The 15,295-nt window shown below is 38.1% G+C and overlaps 1 protein-coding gene across 1 annotated transcript in view; it reads right to left on the reverse strand.

Moving 5' to 3' along the window:
* The window catches only part of col12a1a (collagen, type XII, alpha 1a), a 74,403-nt gene that overhangs the window by 24,924 nt on the left and 34,184 nt on the right, over window positions 1-15,295 (reverse strand). The window contains 14 exon segments of the mRNA XM_036593161.1: window positions 971-1,100; window positions 1,292-1,434; window positions 1,544-1,673; window positions 4,343-4,485; window positions 6,748-6,877; window positions 7,083-7,222; window positions 7,695-7,824; window positions 9,717-9,856; window positions 9,948-9,971; window positions 10,211-10,343; window positions 10,430-10,569; window positions 11,158-11,287; window positions 13,511-13,647; window positions 13,757-13,886. Of these exon segments, the coding sequence (XP_036449054.1) occupies window positions 971-1,100; window positions 1,292-1,434; window positions 1,544-1,673; window positions 4,343-4,485; window positions 6,748-6,877; window positions 7,083-7,222; window positions 7,695-7,824; window positions 9,717-9,856; window positions 9,948-9,971; window positions 10,211-10,343; window positions 10,430-10,569; window positions 11,158-11,287; window positions 13,511-13,647; window positions 13,757-13,886 (1,780 nt within the window).

Consider the following 15,295-nt stretch of genomic DNA (forward strand, 5'->3'; position numbering starts at 1 on the left):
AAATTACAGTACCTCATAAGGATAATCCAGCTCAAACAGGGCTTTACAGTGGTGTCGATGAGCTTATGTTCACTGACGGGGTCATGAATTTAGAAGTACACAAAGACAAATGATGACAACTGGATCATCTGGAACTTACCATCCACTTTTTGAAAGAATACTTGGCCAAAAAGTAAAATTACACTCTTGGAATGCTCTGTTCAAAATAAATGTCGCTTGGTTTGTCATTTTGTTTCTTAACAAAATGAACTTGTTTGAGTACGACACAATGTCTATATACTGTTTGGGGCCACTCTAACGCCAAACACATAAACTGGATTACATATTAGTGTGGCAAGTTATTAAAATCAATGTGCCGTCCATGGATTCACTTCAACCGTTATGTTGCTTTACAAACAACCTACCGTTAACGAACTATACTGCCTGGTGGAAGAACTGTTTACAGTGATTCTTATTAATAATGCACAAAATTATTTATTGAGCATTGGTGTATTTTTGTTTTGCTGCTGTTTTACAATAGCTTTGCATTGCTTACTGTTTATTGGTTATTACTAAAACAGGCCAAGTCAAACAACTAAAAAAAAATGTCTGGACGTAATAGGGGACTGTTGAGTCTCAAGGATTATTGTCATTTTTGTTTCTGGGCTGTGTGTAATTGCTTTATTTGTGTGCAGGCTTTGTCTTCAGGTCAGGAGTCATGGCTGGAGACATTAAGCAAAGACTCTGCTTTGGGGAACAGCCATTTCTGACTGTCTGGCAGACAGTTGTCTTCCCAAAGGATGAGAATTTATTTTTTTACTGTAATTCAATCTGATGTTCAAGATTTATTGTGTCTATCCCAGCTCTCAAATGGAAGCTTCCAGGTTATGTTTATTTACATGTGCATTATGGGTTTATATGTGTGCACAGCATGACTTCACCTAAATACACCAGTCTGAGTGTGTGCGTTTATGTATTCAGGTGTGCTTACATGTGTGTCCGTCTCCAGAAAGCTCTCCTCCAGCTCCATCTGGGTACATAGCCGCCACGGTGATTCTGTAAGGCGTATCTGGCTGAAGGTTCTGTAAGATGATGTTGTTTCTGTTGCCAGGAACACTTGTCTTTTGGAAATTAAAAACAGGCACAAGAGAATTATCCAAATTGTACTAAATTACACTCAACTTTCCATGTTCATAAATCACAGTGAGAGGTTTTAGAATTTATAATATAAATTAGAGCTACATTAACTAAATCAAGATCAAGAGCTGTTTATTTGTGGACTGCAGATATGACTATTCATTTTCCCACTTACATATTCCTCGATGGGGTCTCCAGTGGTTGGTGCGTAGCTGATCCGGTACTGCTGCACAGGCCCTGCTGCATGCTCCCAGCTAACAGTCAGAGTGTTGGTAGTGGGGTCATACACACGCATGTTCCTGGGTCCGCTGCGGGGCACTACAATCAGCAGCCATAAATAAAGTCATTAAAGTCATCCAATAAACAGTCAATCAGTGGTTGGAAGCTTTTAGGATCACTGTATTAACACGCAAGGATCAGGACATACATGTTTTGCCATTATCATTGACTGCTGCACCCTCTCCATCAGCATAGATAGCAACCACCCCCACTGAGTAATCAGTGTCCGGCACTAGCTGCTCCAACATGGTGTCGTGAGTGTTCCCTGGAACGAGGACCTGTAGGATGACAAAAAACCCTTTGCTGATAAGGCAAATTCTAGCATGTAAAAACACACATTGCATGATGTTTTTGTGTCTTACAAGCACAATATATTGTCATCTATCTTAGGAAAAGGTACAAAGAAGCCCTCCATTAATATCTGAATGAAAGAATTGTCTAAGATGATTTTTGCTTTAAAAGGAGAGTTGAAGGACTTGTTTGCTATATAGGAGAACTTCTCAGATTACAGGAAGAATGATATGCCTAGATTGCTATTATTATTATTATTATTATTATTATTACATAAATATATAATTTATTTATTTTAACAGTTCATATGTTCAATTTTCATTTTTAATTTTGCATAACTGAATAAAAACATTTGACCAAAACATAAAAAGGATAAATAAATGCAACTCAATAAATGCAACTGAACTGAAGTTTGACCACACTTACCGAATTAGAAATCCAACAGAAAAGAGTAAAAGCTTACCAAAAAAGGAAGAAAAGGTTTTGTTACTGTTAAGTATACACTTGTGTCTATTACATTTTCTCATGGTCTCTCATGAAGCATTTTGTATTTAAAAAAATATTTCTGGTTGCGCTAACACTACCTCACAACATCTGGAGCCACTAGCCATCCAAAGATTACACCTTAGAAATGAAATGACTAATCAAATCATTCCTAATACCCGTTTTACCAAGATAGAGCAAACATTGCCTTATTTAATGCTCGCCATCACATTCCTTTCAAGTCCACAGAAGAACTTTGCAGAAGGAATATAGAGCATTTCTGAGCTAACCTGCTCTGTACTTTTGGGAGTAAAGGTAAACCTAAATGGTTCTCAGCTTAGCTGTACGGTTCTAGGAAGACACTTTCCATTATGTGGTTCTTTAAACTTAAAAAATGTTCTTCAGACTCACACATCTCATTTACAAAAATGGTTCTTTAAAGAACCATTCTAAAGAACCAGCTCTTTAGGGAGTAAAAAGTGGTTCTCCTACAGCATCACTCCAAAGAACCCTTTTTGGCACCTTTATTTTTGGCAATACTGCTAATCTAACTGGCAACCAACAGCCAGTCATGTTATTCTTGACATATCTTGAGAAGCAAAAAGCAGCAGCTGTTGGTCTAACACTGAGTTCTGTTGCTTACAACAGCCTCAACATTCAGCCAAAATGTTCACCAGCAGTGCCTGTGAAATACAACTCAGTACCAGTGACTCTCTCACCGATGAAAGGGAATCAGCTGATTCTATCTTCCCCTCTTTCTGCTGAGTTCTGACATCACACATGAAATAAAAGCCCGCAACGCGCAGGGCAAGCTGGCATCGACTGAAGCTTCCAGTCCACTGACTCATCAATTTTATAAAACTGATCTTTAAGTCTTTAATGCTTTTCATTATTTTTGGCAGATTTCCTATCATCATGTTTATTTAGTACAAAGGCTTGGGTGTCCTCAATTCCTTTGATTCGAAACAGGTCCATTTGTTGTAGAAAGAACGCCTCAGGGACGACAGTTTGTGCAAAATTTCTGAAGGCTAGATTTGTCAGCCTTAGGTGACCCTTGCCACATTCAATGGAAACGGGAAACTGGCTAAAACATTGGAAAAACCAAGTCCTACATGCATAACAGTTCTCCTCTAAAAGGAATAAAAATGCCATGGCTACGGATAAGAGAGCACAAGTGTTAATAAAAGTGGAACAAATCTTTTATTCGCCAGACTCTCTAATAAAACAGTTTTGCACTCACACCCACACTATTTCTCACAGATGTGGATGTTCATGTTCACATGTAAGGCGAATGAAATCGTTTAATAGGGCTTTTAGTCTCCTTCTCATCTGATATAGAGGTTATGAGAAAATGTGATGACAAGCAATAAACACAAACAATTCCAATCACATTAGTGTAAGTCTGCTAATAGATCATGGCCAGATATCTGACACAACATACACAAAACTGTCTAAAGTAGGGTGGGGTGCCTAGTTCTGATCACAAGTTGGTTATTTTCCTGCTTAAACACACCTGATTCAACTCAGCAGTTAGAAAGCAGGTTGTGTAAGTGCATTTGAGCAAGGAAATGTCCAAACTGTGCCTGGACCTCCAGGACCAGAATGGGGCATCCCTAATCTATTAGTCTTTAATCTGCATAGAGAAACTTTTGCTGCTCCAGCCCTGCACTGTAAACCATATGCATGTAACCCTTTAATGCTAATGCAGAAACTAAGTCAGCATCTTCTAATTTTATAACACGATTTCTCAAAGTTTTTGTTGCATTTATTTTGAAATGTAAAGAACATGATCTAAACAATCTGTAGGTTTTTTTGTCTCAAAATGACCTTTTAGAGCAAGCAAACACATGAAAAGAAATATATTTTATTTTTCTTTTATTGTTACCCTAATGAAACAAATCAATAATAAGTCCTTATTGATCTGAATTCTTTTTAAATGTGTGCACATGCGGTGCAATTCACAATAAATGCAGCATTGTGCTTCTTTTATACATCAATAGAAAACACGGAAAGCTCCAATTCCACATGCTGATACATTGTTCTATGCCAAACATGGACATGGTTGTGTTAGAGCTGCTGATTGTAAAGAGTTAAGGGAGGCATTGTTAAAGTCTCTAAATGTATCAATGACAGGACATAGGAAAGACAGGGTTAATGATGCAGTGAAACTCACAGATTGGGACGGGCGGGTTCCAGTGAGTGGAGCATAGACGACCCTGTACTGCTGCACATCACCTGATGCAGGCTCCCAGCGCACATTCAGGCTGTTTGAGGTAGGGTTATAAACCCTGATGTTCCTGGGAGGGGTGCGCACCACTATGTGGAAGGGGGGAAGGGGTGTCATAAAAAGAGAGAAAGAGGAAAAAAGTAAGGGACTGAAGAGGGAAATAACTTTCTGCATCACTTAATGGGACCTAAGCTCAGCTTTCTTGACTGAGAATAATATAAACTGATGCTAGTAGGGCTTGCATTCGGCATTCGCAGCTGTGAACGTAATTGTTTGAAAACATGAGTAGACTTGAGGCTGATTTAAAACACCTTGCAACCAAAGAAGCCACTGTTATGAGGACAGATCTCTAGCACAGAGCAAAAAATGTTTGAAAAAAGACACTACAATGGGAACCAGACAAGCTTTCTGAACTTTTAATCCAAAGCAAATGGGTCCCTGTAATATTCAGCAGGTTGACTATATTAAGAAGGGGAGTGATGAAGAGTGGCAACCACATCACAGCTTTTAAAAACACAAAGCACAAGTACTAGTATGATACAGGGAAACATAATATTCTCAAAAGTTGAACAACAATAATAACCTTGAAAACATGACAGTAAATGAATTTCAGTGAGTTTTTTGTGTATTGTGTTATATTGTGTTTAGCTGACTTTGTTAACGATTATGTAAATGAGGTCTTTCCAATATGTAACTCTCAGCTGCTTGTGTTAAAAACCTACAACAGTGCCGCTTCTGTTACACAAATTCAAAGGACATACGGTAATAAAGTAATGCATATTATGGGAAACCCAACTACAACGTAACTGAGCGACGGGAAACAATGCTGAACATTATAAACCTGTTGGAATGAGGGGCACTGGTTTGAAAGTCACTGAAAGAATGCCTTTTATGTCTTTGCATCTCCCAGGGTTTTCCATTTAGGGAAGGAGATTACTCATGGATCCCCTGAACCCCTGCAACTCCACTACATTACAGCCCATAAACTGGGCCTCATTAAGCCCAGTCTGTAGACACATTTATGGAGCTGCCAACACATCGGCAGTCCTCCCCTACTGATCAATCCTGTAAAGCTGACTCTCTGTGGGGTAAAGCTTAAGAGGCTTTATTTATGACCTGAATGAACAGCTGCACTTCGCTACCATGAAGAACAAAGCCTAACACCCAAAAGCTAAATGTCTATCTAACATCTAGCTAAAAGTATATACACACAAAACATGGCAAAAGATCTGTAGGGGCACTAAATTTGTAAAAATAAGCATAGCATAAGCATTATATTTGTCCAAGTGATAATGGACAATTATTATGTTTATTAACATAGAACAAAAGGTCCATCTACCGTTCTATCAAGATGTTGCTTTCTTACTCTGATCAATTAGGGTTTTCCTTTTTTTTTTCTTGTGTGCAAATGTTATGTCGCACTGGCGTAGGCCTGAATAAAGTTGTCTTAATGCATTTAACTCTGTCACTGTGGTAACCAGTGAAAAAATAAAGAAAACAATTACATAACACTTTATTTGAAGGCTTCCTGCATTAAGACTTTATAACTCATGCATATGTTTTGAATTATGTATGGAAGCAATACTTGAGTATTTATTTATGAGCTTATGCCCTTAATCGCACAATGATATAAGATGTTTTATGAAGTAATAAGCCTGGCATTTTAAGGGGCTGACATAAGGGTGACATAAAGGTATTTAGTGTTTTGATTAAGGCCTCTGCCAGGCCTTGTTTAAGCGCCGTTACTTGGAAATGATGTTTCATTAGCAGTGTTACAAATAGAACAAATGTCCATTACTTTAGTTTAAGGGAATACAATGTCATTTACTTCATGTAACATTTTATGTCATCTTACGATTACATCAGCTGTTGATAAATACTCAATTATTGCTTTATAAATATGCTATTAAATGCTTATGTATATGTTATGAAGTGTAACTAACAATTCAGCATAAAACAGCAGTTAAGAGGTTTAATGCAATGTGCTTCAGTATATCCTTCAGCTTAGGTAAATCCCCTTAGTATTTAATTTAATTATATAAATATTTATCAATTGGATGTTTACATGCTTACAGATGTTTTATGCATGTGGACACATCCAGATGCTCAAGGCATCTTTATTAAGATGTACTCAATGAGGTGCATTGAATAAGTCAAATTAGTAGTTTGTACTATAAAAGCTTTATCCCATATATGTTAGATTAAGACTATATCCTTGCAAACTGGCTGAAACGTGTCATATATTTCTGAACCTTTAAAAATCTCTCTGGTTGCTTCTACACTTGTGTTGAATATACACACTTCATACGTTGAAAAATGTGTGAATACACTAGGAAAGCTTTTTGACTCACATGTCTTTCCATTCTCAGTCATGCGTTTGCCCTCTCCAGCTGCATACACTGGCACCACAGTGACCGCATACACAGTGTCAGATTGAAGATTCTTCAATACAGTGTTCATAGTGTTTCCAGGGACTTGAACCTGAAAAAAAGAGAAACCAGTAGAGTTCATGGTCACTTTTGCATATGCATTTGCTAATTTCTTCAAGGTGCTGAAAGCTATTTGTGACAGTAACACTATGAATAGGTGGTTTGGACTGGTTGGTTTGCCATTAGACTAACACAAAAGCTTAAGCTTTTCAAATGTAGTTGAGTTAATAGGAGGTCGTTTGTGTGGGCTTTTATACCATGTCCTCTGGGCCTCCTGGAGCAGCCTGATAGTAGATTCTGTACTGGCGAACATTGCCCTCAGCTGGATCCCACTGTACGTTCAGAGTGCTCGTGGTTGGGTCAGTGACTCGAAGGTTTCGCACTCCTCCAAGAGGCACTAGAAAAATAGGTGTTCAAAAAGGTCAGTTCTAATTCAGCTTGTGTAAATACACCTATTATAGTTACATTTTATCCTTTATTTAAGCAACAGAAGGCAAGAGGGAGAGTTTTATCGCCAGTGATGTTATTTGCAGGGACACACAACCCCAAGTGTTCGATTGAAGTAGTGAAGAAATATTTTGATTGCTTCAACTGAAGTAAAGAAAAAAGTAAAGCAAAAAAGCCCACCATTGTTGTTACTTAACACCTGATGGTTAGTAGGATGATACAGATATAGTGGGGAAAAAAGTGCTGTTACCAAAAATAACAACACGGAGAGAATGCCAGTCAATCAGACGTTACTGGAACTAACTGTTTCATAACTACTATTAAGACCTGAAATAACATGAAAAAAATCGGTGGAATTTTCTTTTAACAGGATTGCACAATAGACATGAAGAGCTGCGAATAGGAAGATGCAGGTGACGTACATGTTTTTCCTTGACCAGATATGTCCTTGGCATCTCCAGTTGGATATATGGCAGCCACAGTGATGAAGTAGGGGGTGTCGGGGGTCAGCTTCTGCAGAGTGATTGTATTCTTTTTCCCACCAATCTGAGTCTGCATGGGAGAAGGACAACAGCCACATGAAAAAAAGCATGCTCTCAGACGACAGTGAGTTTGTTTATAAGTGGGTTGCTCTGCTGAGATAAATGTTGAGTTGAGAAGACAGCAGGAGAATTCTCTTCTCTTATCAGCTGTAGTCTTAAGGCCAACCATTACTCCTCTGCATTTCTGATAGCTTAGCAACAAATAAACCATAACCCGCGCAAAGAGCTGATTACACGTCTGTCTGTCAATTCTCCACAGACTGAGTGACTGTGACAGTCACAGCTTAAATCAGCTCTGAGGTCAGCCTGCTGTTTAATCATGTTTCTACTCTTGATAGGTAATATGTTGAATTTGTAGTAAAACTCTATGAAACACTAAGACAAATGAATGGGAAAAGACCTTGTTTACACAGTTCTCTGGTTGAATAATGCAGAATGTTTCTTTTTCAGATAAGACATTTGGTCAGTAGTAAGCCAAGTAAAAAGCCACTGATAATTTAAAGCAGTGCAATAGTTTAAAGCAGTGCAAGCCTGCTCCTGGAGATGTCCCCTCCCGCAGACTTCTGGTCCAACCAGTGTCTTGACTTAATATAGTTAATCACACTGTATGGCATTTCTGTTAGTCTATTAGTCTGCCCAAAACAACTAGATCGTCTGGCCGTTTTGATTCTTCGATGTAAAACCCCGTGTTTAACAGAAGCACAAATGTTGATCCATCTTTTAAAGCAATTGAATTTGGTCTTATCAGCAAAGTCTGGCACACTTACTCAGACATGCTGTCAAGCCCTTCCAGTTCTAATGCTAATCAGATTTTCCTCACATGATGTGTGGTGTGTGTGAAGAAAGTATGATTCCCATTGCTCCTAATATTTGGTGAAAGACTGGAAGGACAAGAAACCTTGGCAGGCTTCTGCTTCTTTTCTTCCAGCTTTCCAGCAATGTCTCAACATTTTGCTGGTTTGTGGCTCCAACCGACTGATTTCTATCTTGACAAAATGGCTTTCCTCTCAATGTAAAACCCCTTCCATTTCAAACTCCATGGAAATTCTGGATCATTCGGTGAAAATGTACAGAACATAGGGAAAAGTAGAAACATATGCATTTGAACACTAATTGGTTGAGTTTAAGCAATCACAAGTTCAGAACTATTTGGCCTCAGCTAAAACACTAAGTGTAGAAAAGTATACAGAATGGAAAGACTGAAACATTTTATCATTGAGGAGGAGTATGGTGAAATCATAATTACATGCAAATGAATGCCATTCCAATTTTTTTTCGGTGTAAGAACAAGGGGCCTAAATGTTTGTATGGCTATTGCACTCAACAAAACTTTAATCCTTTTCATCTCTCCTAATCAAGATAGAAATATTTTAAAAAACAAAAATCATGTTATTTTCTACAATATTTATGTTTATTTCTATTTATTCTAATGTTATATGTGGTATTCTCATTATAATTAAAAACTCAGAGTGCTGGTCATTTTAATTGTTTTAAGCAATTTTCATGACTGCAATTAATACAAAAAGTGCTGATTTTATGTATGTCATGATTTTTATTTAACCATTTCCAAACCATTCCTCAAGGAAGCCCAGTATTATTTGTAGTTCTCATAAAGTACCTGGTTTGGCTAATCAAATTAAATCAGGTGTGCTGATGGATTCAAACAACTCCATGCAATGGCTTGGGGTGTCGAGGAGAACTCTGGGACCAAACTTCAGGTGACTAAGACTTTTGCACAGTATTGTACATATATTCATATACACTGTACCTAATGCATGTTTTGACTGGAAATTAATAACTTTCATTTATAAATGAATAAATGGCTTTATATTGTTTTAGGGTAATTCCTCTTTATAACCTTCCTGCAAGAACACACAAAAGATGATTTATTAAGTGATTTACCGATTGACTCCTGCCTCCTGCCACAGGCACGTATGTGATCCTGTAATTCTGCACTCGGCCTGGGGCATGATCCCATTTCACCGTGAGGGAGGTGGTAGTGGCGTTGTACACCTGCAGGTTCTGAGGGGGACCACTGGGAGCTACAGAGGAGAGGAGTCAGATTTGATCCTGTACTTCTTATGATAATCACAGCTTTGCCTTATGTTCAGTGAATAAGATCAAAATACTCACGAGGTGTAATTACTATCTTGGATACTGCAGGAGCCGGAGATGAGAGAAAAAGAGAACGCTTGTTAAAATTCCAGCTTGACTTGCGTTTTTTTCCCCTATAAAGCTTTCCTTTTTTCACAAGAACACCACACACAAAGTCTTTCACAACACAAATGCTTGTGGCACCTAAATATACATTATTTATACATATTTTATGTATATTTCCTCTTATGTAATGTAAAAAAATTGACCTAGACTTTTTAAACTAACTGGACTTGTCTTACATGTGCGCTGGCTTCCGATAAGATCCTCGCTCTCCGATTCATCCGGATAAATTGCAGTAACAGAAACATCATACAGGGTGTCTGGCTCTAGGTTCTCCAAGAGATGAGTGGTCTCATCACTGCTCAGGATGTCCTGGGAGAAACAATAAGAAAATGTAAGACATCAAATAGCATTCACAGAGTTATTATCATTAAGTTTCTCTCATTTAGGGCCCGTACATATACGTAGTTGCGCTCTCCGGACTTGGTCCAGCCAATGCGGTAGAGGGCCACATCAGGGGCACCATGCTCCCAGTGCGCCCTGAAGCTGGTCTGGGTCACCTCAGTGAACCGTAAATTCTTTGGAGCTGGGACAACATCTACAAAGTTGAGGACAATGAAGAATATTTGTTTACAAATAGGTCAAGAAGATGCCATATAAAAATTCTCTAAAAGTGTATCATCATATTTACTGAAAAGAGAACTAATTTATCAGGAACTTGAGATTTAATCTTCTCACTTCAAGTAATTATTTTCAGTTGTAATATGGTATTGTGTAAAGTCACACTGGTATAACTCAATCCAAAAAACTACATCTTGGCTTAAATTCAGTTGATATATCCACTATTTTTCATTTTATGACTGTTGAGGAATATTAGAAGATGATTTAATGTATTTCTGGAACTTTTCTTCTTGTTTTAAATAACTATATCAAGTGAAAGGGTTCCAGATACATCTCTAATTGCCAAATAATTGTGCTTGCTTTGAGCACTATTTCTTCTATTTCTCAGTTCTCTGCCACTAAGACAATTTCCCTAGATAAACTTACTTAAAATAAGGAAAAAATCTAGAAATAGGGTTAATAATAATAAAATACTCTTACAACCATTAATGAAAAATATTAGTTGTATTGTTTAGATTTAAGATGTTTTCCCTTACTAAAATATAATTTTTTACAGTGCATTTACCTGTGGTAGCTTGGTTGAGCATTGAATTGCCAGTTCCAGAGTCATACACTGGAGTGACGGCCACATCATATTCAGTCTGTGACTTGAGGTTATCTAGGACTGTTGTTGTCACGTCCATATTCACTTCAAGCTACACAAAAACAAATTTAAAGCTGAAAAGATGAGCAATCATTTTATTTGCTACAAGCACTTCCATTAGAGAAACAGAGAATTCTTTAAGGACCCATATCATAGATAACTGTATTTACTTATTTACTTATTGATTGATTGATTGATTGATTGATTTATGAAAGTGTTTAGTATATTGTGCAAATATCAATAAATTCTCAAAATGTACCATTCAGTCCCCAATTCATACAGTCGAAATATGGAAATCAGGCTGGAAAAATAACGCTTTTTGAATTCATTGTTTTTGTAATGTCACAAAAAACAACACATGTATCTTAACACTCATATTACATATGTCAGCCAATTCAGCCTACAGCAATTTAGCATCACTCATTAATGTCATCGTTATGAGTTTTGTTTTTAAATGCAGTGTATAGGCAGCCAATAAGAGCTAACGTTAATGCAGTTTGTTTAGCCTGTCCACTCTAAGGGACAAACAAAGGGTGGAAATGCTCATGGAGAAATGAATTATGACTGTTTTTGGAAAGAAATTAAACAAAAAATGTATGGGCCCTTCAACCCTTTTAACTTAAGGCTTATTGCGTTTTCAAATGTAAGAATGATAATTACTCAGTAACTGCTATAATTGGTCGGTAACTTCTATCAAACTGTTTTTACATTATGTAGTGGGGAACTGAAGTGTGGGCTCACATTCAAGCCTTTGCAGTTAATGAAATCTATGTCTTGACTTGTGCACACGTGGTCATCCCATGCCAGTGAATTTGTAACGGCCTTTCAGACTCAGACAAAAACTTGGCAGGAATGCTTCTAAGAAACTTATTCTGAAGCCTGAGGGTGAAAAAGCACTTCCTGTTCTTGCATAACTAGGCTTGAGCTCTTGATGCGATTGTGTTCTATCATTTATCAGGTAAGAGGAGCTGCTCCTGTTTATAGGTTGATGGTGCTTTCTCAGGACCCAGTCCACCTGTGCCTCAGCCTGTGTGGGGGTGTTTACTTCATCTTTTGTCCCAGCACTAAGAGTTACGAGCAGCACAGTGCTTAGATTTATGTCTCAGGATGTAGCGCTTCTCTGGCCAGGGCTGACCCGGCCAGCTCTGCAAAACAAAAAATAAAGATCCAGCAATAAAATGCACATCCAAAAGCATGGGATTGACAGGGTTGCTGCTGCATGCCACTCAAAAATCCACAAGCTTCCATCCTCATGGCATCTGCTCTCTCCATTTTCTGCTGGTAGCATAATCTCTTCTTTGTCCCTGTCTTTCACTCCAAAAACAAAGACCCTGGAGATCTGCTGCATAGTCCTTCTGCAGCTGCTGCTTCCATTGGGTTGTGTAACCCGTTTGTTGGGGCGATAAGTTAAAGGATTCGTATCCATCAACAAGCGTCTCCTTCTTTGGTCATACGGCTGGTGTATTGCACTAACAGACAAAGATCTTTCCAGATGAAGCACTGATAGAGCCATGACCCAGCAAGAAGTACTAAGTCAGTAAATAGGTGCACTGGTGACATTTCATGGCTTTGGCCTCAAAGAGTGGATAAGTCTGCTATAAGCCTACCCCCATGAACCAAAGTTCTGGCATGTTACCACTGAGCACTAGTAGACTTTGTGCAATTCATACAGGTGACGTCCTCATATACTACGGTTCAAAAGTTTGGAATCAAAGTTTTCAATAATATAAAACCCATGTGTTTGCAGATGGATGTATAAAGAGTAATATGCTAACCTGTGTTCACAGGTTTCAAATAAATAGTAGAAAGCTGAAAAGAATTCTAGAACATTGAACACGGTTATAGACTATCCTAAATTGACTGGATTTTATAGAATTACTAATAAACTACAGAATGCCTAATATTTCAAAAATAGTTATCAAATCTCAAAGCAGATAAACTAAAGCTGCACTATGTAGATTTGGGGATTTGGAGACCTCTCTGGTGGAAATGTATATTGCAATGCAATTATTTACAAAAAAGGCTTACATACTGCAGGTTTATCAAATTTTTGGAAATTAATAATTCATGTGTATTATGTATCATTTAATAACTTCTTGCTGTCCTCAAAATATTGAATAAAGCACCTAAAGACACATTGTGGTATCTAGTTTGTTTTGTATAAGTTAATGTAATTAGTTTAGAAGATACTACAGAAAATAATCTGATGGGTAATTCCAAACTTTTGAATGCTTGAGCTTGTTATCTGTGCTAGCATGATTTATGGTGAGCTCACCTCTTTCACCTCTCCCTCCTCAGGTTTGTAAGTAATAATGTACTTGCGCACAGGCCCAGGCGCAGCATCCCAGTCCAGCAGCATGGTGCTGTGGGTCACATCTGTTATCCTCAGCTCACCAGCTGGAGGCAGCGGCCCTGCGGATCAGGGAGAGATAAACACAAACACACAAACAAACAAGCAGTGAGAATCTGAAGGCCATGTCAAGCATCCCTGCTTGGGGTAGCATGCTCTAGCACCACCTACGGGTCACCCCCACATCAGTGAGAGGGTCGCTGGTCGACTCGCCGTGCATGGCGAAGACGGTGATGGCATAGGCTGTGCTGGGGAGGAGGTTCTTCAGCTGGACGTCTGTGATCTTGGCTTTCACACGTATCTGTGAAAGTTAACCATATCGACAGTCAAAGCCTGATGGGCATTATCACAGCACTTGTGGGATCACTCCAGGAGAATCAGTTTAGAGTGCTAAACTGCGTTTCTACTGGGTCACAGTACTGTAGGGTTTAGTGCTTCTTTTACTCAAACATACCTGATCCAGTACAGAGAGGCCAGCAATTAGATTATAGGTTTTTATTAAGTATATTACTCACTAAAACCTGCAGTGCTATGGTCCTCGTAGAATGCAGCTTGACACGTGAAAAAAAAGGCTACATTTTCAAAATGAAGAACAATATTTTAAATAAGAAGATTTTATAAGGCTCAAAGAAAAAAATTTAGATTCACCGTGTCCTACAAATGATTATTAGCTCATTAAAATACCTACAGGTATGTTTGTACATACACACATAAGATGGAAAATATGTAGCGTACTATGCAAAGTCAGAGACTACCCTACGTTCAAAATGGTGTCAAAATGGTTATCAATTTTTCAGGAGATATTTCTGAGGAGACTTGATATATGACAACCCACTCGCATAAAGAAAAGAAAGTACAGGAATTTCCAAAACTAAAGTTCAAAAACTGAAAAATACAGAAAAAATGGGACTCCTAACAACCATGTAAGAACTGATAGTCCACTAAAACAGTCACTCTCAGAAGTGTTTCTGTCCATACTTCCATGTGAGAAGACAAATCAAAATGATGGGTTTAAAAGGATACAACACCTATCAAAACACCTATCAAGAAGCCGTTGCTAAGAAAAGGAAACAGACAAAAAAAAAAAGAAAATTGGCAAATCAAACAAAAAGCTCCCAGTGTTCTCAGAACAATGGACTGTCCACACCTCCAGTCCAGACCTTAACATCACGGAATGTGTTTAGGATTGCGTTGATTATGAGAAGCAAAAAATGCAACCAAGTCCTAAGACTGAACTTTGAAGGTGTGGAAAAATATCCCTTCAGATTTCTTTGAAAAACTGAAAACAAGTCTTCTGGAAAGAATGGAAGCTGTAATGAAGACAAAGGGTGGACATAGTATACTAAATATTTTTTACAAAAATATTCTTGAGGGTTCTGTGTAATTTTCTGCTAATTGTATGTTTTCATCTTTTTGTCCTGACACTAAAAAGGAGTAACCTATGCTTAATGGCTGTTCTGACAGAAGAGGGAATAATTGAGGGGTGGTCTCTGACATTGCACAGTACTGTATGTCTGTGTATAAAAGAACAGGGCTGAGAGTGATCAGTCCTCATTTCCTTGCCATGTTTTCACTCACTAACCTGAAATGACTGGACAGTTTCTAAACACCCAATCCCTGGGTGGAAAACTGGATTATGTCCATTGTATATCAGATACATGCCAGCACTGACTGCTAAACATCATTTTCTTCATCTTTTCATCACATGAT

Source organism: Colossoma macropomum, unplaced genomic scaffold, assembly GCF_904425465.1.
Source record: "Colossoma macropomum unplaced genomic scaffold, Colossoma_macropomum, whole genome shotgun sequence".
NCBI lineage: Eukaryota > Metazoa > Chordata > Actinopteri > Characiformes > Serrasalmidae > Colossoma > Colossoma macropomum.